The sequence below is a fragment of the Aulonocara sp. 'chitande type north' Nkhata Bay genome, linkage group LG11 (assembly GCF_057382095.1).
Source record: "Aulonocara sp. 'chitande type north' Nkhata Bay isolate Kocher_YH1m ecotype deep benthic linkage group LG11, A_spYH_male_GT1.1, whole genome shotgun sequence".
In the NCBI taxonomy this organism is placed as follows: Eukaryota; Metazoa; Chordata; class Actinopteri; order Cichliformes; family Cichlidae; genus Aulonocara; species Aulonocara sp. 'chitande type north' Nkhata Bay.
In genome coordinates this window covers 40,428,029-40,437,198 of record NC_141354.1, presented here as the reverse complement: position 1 = coordinate 40,437,198, position 9,170 = coordinate 40,428,029, and the positions used below count along the sequence as shown (strand labels likewise).

Here is a 9,170-nt window from a genome sequence, read left to right as displayed (position 1 = left end):
AACATTTCATCCAAGCACGGCACACACCTCAGCTCACACACACACACACACTTCATCGATGGACTCACAGCTAGCTGAAGCATTAATGTCCACTCGTTTTTCTTACGGTGGAAAAATGGAAACACGTTTGAATGTCAACATTTCTTCTGAGTTATTGTTCGAAGCACTGAAATGTTGTCTTCCACCTTAAGCTTGAAAAGTGAAGTGAAATTGCTCCTTGACTAAAAAAACAAACACGTCCTCATAAATGTACCAGTTTTGTGTGATGCATCAATCACAGCTACACACAAAACAGCAACAATGTTCCAACGTTTGTTAACTTCAGTGAAACTGGAAAATGTCCTTTATTGAACAGTTTGTGATGTATAAATGCAAACAGACGACTCGGCTGCTCTTCGTCCAGCTAACCTCCCGTCTGTGAGGGGAACACCCCGCTCAGTGCGGCCACGCATGCCCGAAGCATCGACTCAGCCAGCCGGTGAAACCTGGCAACCTTCAGTCTGTGTCGAGCGACAGTTTCTCCTAAACCGACTGTTTTAATCAGAAGGTAAAAATTCATAGAAAGTAAACAAAGATGAGTTGAAAGATAAACAGAAGCGTTTTTCCGCATGCGTTGACACAAATCTGAAAAACTGTGTGGCACAAACACACTTCTGTACAATCTACACTTAACGGGCTGCTGACGCTGGTGAGTGTGCGATTATTTCCATATTGATCTATGACGTTATGGATCCATCCCTAAAGCTGCAGCGCTCCGTGTCGGCACACTCGGATCACAGATTCCTCGTTGGGTTTGTTTTTATCTCTCGGGTTTAAACAGCTGCACAAACAGGCAAATAAGAATGAAACAGGAAACTGAGCTGCGACCACAGAGTGGAGCTCTGCTGTTGCTGAAACCCAAAGGCATGTTGGGAGGCGGAGGAACGCAGCCCCTCCCCCCTCTCTCTCCCCCACCTGTGTGCAGGTGAGGCGGGTGTATAAAGGAGTCTTTCTCTGGATGGAAACAGACTCCGGCGGCCGCTCACACTGAGATCTTTGTCACAAACTTTCGGATTTCCTGCAGAAAGATGGAGAAACTGCTCGCGCTCTGCTTGGCTCTCAGCCTCACCGCCTCAGGTTGGAAAACTACACCTAAACTACACCTTTTTAGATCTTCTGTTTTACTCTTTTCTGTTCCGTCTCAGACTCGAAACAAAATAGAAATCGAGCATCAGAGGAACACAAACATGTTAAACAATGGAAACTAAAGCTGTCAAAGATATAAAAGAGAAAGAATAGTCCTTTAGTTTAGCGACGGTCTGCAGCTGAGCTCACTCGGTCTGATTGTTTCCATCATTTATTAACCTGCTGATTGATAAACTGTCCAGAAATAGTTACATTCAGATTTCTAAGGTTTTCTTTTGTGTGTGAGTCTCAGCCTCGAACCCTGAGATTCGCCTTGCTCATGTTTCAGTGCAGCACAGAGCGCCTTTCTATGGTCTGTTGTCTTCATCATTTACTTCATCGTTAGTATTTTAACCTCAAAAATCAGCAAACCTCAGCATGTGAGAGATGCATCAGATATTTTGGGAGGCTTCACGTGTGGTGGTGAAGCCTCGTCAGGAGGAAAGATGCTACAGACTCGATCTCTGTTTTATTTGGTGTTTAACAGCTGTTAGTGTGAAAGAAGTGATCTGACGGAAGCAACACAGGATGTTATTTTGCAACAGTCGGTGAGATAGATATTTTTTTCGCTTTACCTTGTGGGAAGATCTATCTAAAACTTCTAAAGTTCATCATCCTCCATGATCACGTTTTCCCTATAATTGCAGCATGATTTCATGTTGTTTTATTCATTAAAACTAGTGATTGTTTACTGAGCTCACAGGTGAGGTGAGCAGAGTGAAATGAAGGCAGTGGAGTAGCATACACGGCACTTTGCAGCCTCATTAAACTCCCACATCGATACCTTTGATTCCTGCCTCGGTCACAGTCATCATAAGATTGACTGAGTTTATTTAAAACTGTTCTTGTTCCATTAGTGGCCTCTGGAACAGACTCAAACAACACAACACCAACCCTCAGCACCTCTTCTAACAACGCAACAACATCTGCTGGACTCAACACCACCAGTACATCTGTTCCCAGTGCCACCAACACCACCAGTACATCTGTTCCCAGCGCCACCAACACCACCAGTACATCTGTTCCCAGTGCCACCAACACCACCGCAGTGACGACGAACCCGACAACCGCCTCTCTGAATGTCACGACCCCGCACAACAGCTCTTCAGCAAACAACACAACCTCTACAACCGCTTCGCCCGGTAACGGCACCAACACCAATTCCTCCGCGACATCCCCCCCTTCCACAGAGAGCAACGGAACGGCCACAAACCAGTCGACCACAACTCCGAGCACGTCCACGAGTACGACCCAGAGCACAGCGGCGTCTGCGGCCGGCAGCAGTGCGGGGGTTCCTGGGTGGGGCATAGCTCTGCTGGTCCTGGCGGCTGTGGTTCTGCTGCTGCTGCTCCTGCTGCTGATCGGACTGGTGAGTGCACACATTTCACCTTCACTCCAGGAAGTCAAATCACATCTTTATAGACACCCCACAATCCATCTCAGCAAATATGGAGACCAACACACTGCCTCTGGTTCGCGGTGCGTTCAGGGACTGCGCCACATTCGGTAACCGCTGCGTTGCCACTGCCAGGGTTTCAAATAGCAGCATTTTATCAAAGCTGCATCTCACAGACACACCCGAAGCATCCTCCGCATCATGTTTCTGGCCTCATTAGGTCAGGGCATCATCACAATTTGAATTCAGTCAATTCAGTCGTTCAACATTTATTTTCGTAAACTACGAATCAAGTGTTTCCTTTACAGAGGTGCACTTTGGTCCTGCAATCCCAAACACAACACAAACCCAAAAGGTTGACTCTGTTCACCTGGACGTTTTCAGTGGGAGAAACCTTTCGTCACTCATCCAGGCGACTCCTTCCCCAATATTATAAACTGTACATTTGCACAATGACTGAAACTGGCAGCCCTGCATGAACAATGTGCTGGGAGGTCAGTTCCTTGATCATTAATATGAAAATCCTCATGACCACTGATCAATGGTCATGAGAACCACAGAGTTGGGAAATGGCGGCAATCACAACCCAACTTTTCACAAAGGGTACCCACGGTCACAACACTGCTGCCTCACAGTGGCTGCTCTAAGACGTCGGCCTGTACAAACTTTAAGTATTGTTGAAATAATATTTTTTACACTCTAACAGGAACCGATCAGCAGTAAAGTTTGCATCTCGTCTTTTCAGACAGAATCTGGACGTTTCGTGTATCCATGACACCCGACTTATTATTTCCATTTGATCTACTGCCACTGTCACATTTACCATCATAAATGCCATTATAGTTCATTGTTAGGTGGTTGCCGGGCAACATGCCAGCATTAAAATGTCATATATCATAACATTAAAGTTAAATTAGACATTAATGTTACGAAATTCAAATAAAATGTTTCTCTAATGTTTTCTATCTGAAGAATTGCTAAATAAATGTAATGTTATCCTGTTGGTCGGTGGTTGCTGGGCAACATGGTGACATTGTTGTAATTAGAGCACAAATTGAACAATCTGTGCAGTGTATCAGATCCTCGGGCCCGAGACCAAACCAGTTATTACCTTACATGCTTCTAGCAGGTCTTTGGACTTCTCCGCTTTCTTTCCGTCTAGTTTTAAATATCCTCTTTGTCTTCAGAGTTACTGCAGTCAGCTCAGGGTTGCCTTTTTTTAACCACTAAGAAATCAACACAAATTTGCTGAGCTTTCATCCCAGTAATCAAAGCGTGTCTGAAAGGTGCGGGTGACATCTGCAGCCTGCTGCGGTCTCAGCACATTCTTCCTCCAGAGTAACGTGCTCGTTATTTGAGTCCTGCATGTTCTTCAGGACTTGCTGCTTAATTCAATCATTGCTCACCCTGTAGATTTTTATCAGCACCAACTTTACATTTTAGCTTTACATCCTGATTGTTTTGCTGACTGAGAAATCTGAGGCAGCAGAAAAAAGAAAGAAAAGAAAAAAAGGCAAATGCCCCCGAGGTTTGAGCGATTATAAGAAACACCACACTTCTGACTCATGGACGAGGACTACAGGACTTTTATTCTTCGCTGCCAGAGCAATGATCAGCAGTGAAACGCGACACCGGCATTTAGCGTTTGCCCCGGAGCTGGACCAAAGTCAGAGCGTTTTCCATTAGGGGATAAAATACTGACTCAGAGTTCACTGAATTCACACAAATCTGAGACTGAAACAGCCACTCCCCATAGTGGCAGCAGAAATGCTTCTTTATTACTGAGGAAAACTTCAGATTCTGTGCATTTATGTGGCAACAACAATAACAAACACTGATCGGAGCACATGATTGGCACGAGCGCCCTCAGCAGACAGTCTAAGTTTCTGCCTGATGGCCATGTATATTTGCACGCAGCAAACATATGTCGTGTTTAATAAGCTTCCTCCTTTCATCATCACTGTGGATTTTAAACATTCAGACTGAGTCAGGCTAATTGTTTTGTCTCTCCAGCTGGTGTGGTGCTGCTGCTACAGGGGGCGCTCCCAAGGCTTCAGTCCCTACGACCACCTGAACAGCAGAGACGACATCCCTCTCTACACCACTCACGGGCGCTTTGAAGCCACCAATGGGAGACAATACGTAAGTCCAAACGTACAAATATTTGAAGGGTTCACGTAAAATTAATCATGTGCTCACAAAGAGGGCCACAGTAACCTCTCGGAAGTCCTCAGAGGCCACCCGCCTGTTCGCCCCTGATGCTCGTGAGGACATGTCACACTGTGTCCTCACATTGGATATTTGTCACTGGTTTTTCGTAGGCCAGCTCAGAAGTTAGCATCATCCTGGATCCCTGAGCAAAGACCCGACAGGCTCATGCAGAAAATAATCTGTGTACAAGTTCCTCCACGTTCAGTGACATTAAACACATGAATGAACACATTTCATCACCATACATCAACATCTGTCATCATGTTACGTAAGGCCCAAAATGGCCTCCATACGAGGAAGTAGTAGCTCTAACATTGACCAGTAAGGAACCACCACACGCACACTGCAATGGGGTACGCAAGATTTATTTTTTCTTTCTCCTGGTCAAACTACTGGCTGAAGACACAACTCTGGCCAGGAATCCAAGGCCCAAAGCCACCGCGGTCAGGGTTCTTTCAGGGATCGTTTCCATTAAAATGTGCAAACTTCATCCTGGAATCTTCGAGGCTTCCCTGCTGCACCAGTGTCCTACTAAAAGACAACAACAACCCCCACTTCCTGTTTCCTCTCCCCTTCATAGAGAAGGGCTCCAGTCCTCCCCAATCAGCTGCTCCCTGTACTCAACTCCAAACAGCTGGCAGCTGGACTAGAGTAGAGTCTGCACTCCCACGTGGGTGTGGCCCACACCTCACACCAAACACAAAGAAACGCCAAAGCATGCAATTAATACAAAAAAAGTCTAAAGTAATGCCAACCCAAAAGCTTAGTGGGGATTCTCACCATGCTGTACTCCGTAACAATCACACCTCAGGGACACGTCGCATGTTCCAACTTTAGGTCCCGGTATCTAAAGGTCTCTAACCTGTTAACTACAGACCTTATTAGCACACAATGACCTGAGACAGCGGACACACATGTGACATCATCGATCGGCCCGTCCATCAGAGAGAGAAGGTGGAGTTATCGGCTCGTGCTACGCAGGCTATGTTAACCTGTAAACGTCTTCTCGAGCTGCTGGACAGATGTTAGGTTTAGGATATTAGCGATAGAGACATTTTTATGGAAGCCCGTTTCCGCCACTAAAAAAAAGGATCCATAACTCAAAATTTCGAGTTACTTTCTCGAAATTTCGACATATTAACTCAAAATTTCGATTTATTAACTCAAAATTTTGAGAAAAGCAACTCGAAATTTCGAGTTAGCGCTGCTAATCAGTAATCTACGTGAATGACGTCATTTCCTTGTTACCCGGAAGCTGAAGCCCTCAGCTACAAATGCTACAGCTAAGCTACCGGTAATACATCCAGTCGTGAATGCACAGATTGCTGAGTGTTTTCAGCCTGGCTTCAAATGATGAAATCCCCGTGTTATTAGCTGAATCACACGGTGTTACTATCAGCAAACGTACTCGCCAAAGCGCCAATTTGTTGGGATCCGTTTTTGAGTGCGCTCCTCTGCACCATATGCTTCCGGGTAACAAGAAAGCGACCTCATTCACGTATATTTTTGATTGGCAGAGCTAACTCGAAATTTTGAGTTATATTTCTCGAAATGTCGAGTTATGGATACTAGCTTTTTTGTTTTTATTTAGTGGCGGAAACGGGCTTCCATACATTTTGTATCACGCACTAAACAGACTGACTCACTGCTGGCACCTCTAGTGGACGTTAGAGAAACTGCAGATTGTGGACTGGGATAGTCACAGTCAACTGAAGTTTAAACTGGAAATGTAAAAAATCCAGGTCGAACCTTCCCATAATTTAATAAAGTGACTATGACTGAAAGGAGTTGGACAAACAAGGGCTGAGTGAATATTGGTTTTAGTAAATATTTTAAAAACCCAGCCACTAAAATACTTTAGCTTTTGTTATCAGCGCTGGGTAAAGTGACGCCTTTTCATACGTCTGTAAATCATTCCTGCCAGTCACAGTTTACATTCTCCACCTTTTCCCCCTTTATGACCCCGATGACGGTGCAGGATTTATGACACTTATTGTCACTTTCCAAAATCAATAACTAAGATAATATTCACTGCTTCCGCCCACAGTTGTTGTGTTATTGGTGAATAAGTGAGGAACGAGTGCTGCTTAAATAATCTCGATGCTCATCCCGTCGTCCGTCTTTTCCAGGAGCAGACCGAGCGGCCGAGCTAGACGCCCACTCATCGAGGATCAGACCAACGCAACACGTTTACTTTGTATCTCTCAGTCTTTTTTACAAACATCTGTCATAATTACTGTTTTAATGTCATGAACATTAATTTATTCTCTGAACAAAAACTGTTGTTGTTGCTTTGCTGTTTTTTTAAAGGTCTCAACAAAAAGCAGAAAATACAATTTTATTTAAAGGGAAACAAAACAGAAAAATCAGAAACGCAGTTGCACTGATCGGTGGATTTAGGCGCATTTATATTTTACTTTTGTTATCATATTTTTATTATGTTGTCACAATTATAACACAAATTTTACATGTATCTGATTTCCATTCCTTCCAGTCTGTCACATTTTGCAATCTTTAGAAAAATCTTCCATATTTACGTTCCTATTTGACCAGTATTACTTTGGCTTTGTTTCCTCTTACAAATCAAAATCATTTCACATTAGTTTTAATTCCTAAGTTGATGTTGTGACTATCGTGAGGCTAGATTACCTTTTATTTCTCTTCTTATTCTTTATCTTTTGTCATTTTTTGCGACAGGATGTACCCTCACTTGCCATTGCATTAGGTACACCAGTTAGGCTCATCCAAATATCTAATCAGCCAATCACATGGCTCCAACTCAGTGCGTTCACACATCTGGACATGCTCAAGCCAGGCTGAAGTGATTTAAGTGACTTTGGTCTGAGCATTTCAGAAAAAGGAGATGTGCTGGGATGTTGCCACACCACCATCTCCAAGTTCACAGAGAACGGTCCAAAAGCGAGAAAACAGCAGTGAGCAGCTGGGAGACACCGCCAGAGGTCCATGAGAATGGACACCTCTCAGCTGATAAAAGCAACAGTCTCTCCAGCGTCCACACGTCGAAGCTCGAAGCAGATGGGCTTCAGCAGCCCACACCGGGGGCCCCTTCTGTCAGCTAAGAACAGGAAACAGAAGCTACAGCTCACAAACACTCACCAAAAACAAAAACACTGATCTACCGAGTCCGTAGGATCAGAACTGGGTGTAAACAGCATGAACGCATGGATCCGCCCTGCCGTATTAACGGTTCACGCTGCCGGTGGTGTGATGGACTGGGGGATATTTTCTGGGCACACTTTGGGCCCCTTGGTACCGACCGAGCATCGTTTCAACTCCATGCCGACCCGAGTCTTGTCACTGACCGTGTCCAAACCTTTATGACCACATTCACCATCTTCTGATTGGCTGCTCGTGTCACACAGCTCAGATCGTCTCAAACTGGTTTCTTGAACATGACGATGAATTCACGGTGCCCAGATGACGTCCACAGTCACAGATCTCAGTCCCACTGAGCGCCTTTGAGATGTGGAGGAAGCTGTACGATGATGTCACATCGACATGGACCAAAATCTGGTTTCCAGGAACGTTTCCAGGTGTACCTAATGAAGTGGCTGCTGAGGTGCAGTTCCAGTGCATAAATACACTTTAAACATTTCATACATGTATTTTCCCTCCTTACTGTTGGAGAATTAATGTCTCACCTACTCAGCAGCCATTTAATTATATAATTATTGATATAAAAAGCTACAGAATACAAAACGTGGTTTTCTATACAAACACACTGTTGTGCCTGTAATTATATATGCTCCATGTTTTCACTGTTTCTATAGCTGCCAGTGACACTGACAGTTCACATGATATGAAGCTGTTTCCACTTGTGTCCCATGGTACTCTTCTTTTTACACCTAAATCAATTCTTCGTGTTATTTTTCAGACTATTGAGGGTTTTTGAAAAATGTTCGTGCTTCTTTTTCCCACTGTTTTTCTTTCCTGGTAATAACTTTGCTATTATTTGTAGTTTTATTGCGTGTGTTGGTTTGGCAGCGGCTCCAATGTCCCACTTTTTTTGTTTGTTATGTTTGCAGCAGGACAATCGTGGCCTGAAAGCAAATCCTCATTGTTGCAGGTTTGATTCATCTTTTCAAACCAAAGTCTAAGTTTATTCTTTCCAACAAAGCAGCTCGGTCACAAAGACAGAAAGAGAATGCGGGCGTGGAGCGGGCGGAGCTGTGGAGGAATGTATGAACTTGGGAGCGTTTAGCAGGAGTGATAAAGCCGATATCAACATAAAGAGGCTGGGATGGGCTCTGAACTGAGTCAGCATCACAGCAACCGTTACCAGCAAAGAGAAACACGCTCACTCGTTTTAGGTTTCCATTTCTCTGGGCTTTTTTAAAATCTTTTATATTTTATCTGAATAAACAAATCTGCAAAAGTT

The 9,170-nt window shown here is 44.2% G+C and overlaps 1 protein-coding gene across 1 annotated transcript; it reads left to right on the top strand.

Moving 5' to 3' along the window:
* Window positions 1-1,008: 1,008 nt before the first annotated feature.
* LOC147319919 (uncharacterized) lies at window positions 1,009-9,170 on the top strand. The gene is made up of 4 exons (XM_086310111.1): window positions 1,009-1,116; window positions 2,022-2,533; window positions 4,574-4,702; window positions 6,901-9,170. The coding sequence occupies exons 1-4, from the start codon at window positions 1,068-1,070 to the stop codon at window positions 6,922-6,924; spliced, it is 714 nt and encodes a 237-aa protein (XP_086166237.1). The 5' UTR covers window positions 1,009-1,067; the 3' UTR covers window positions 6,925-9,170.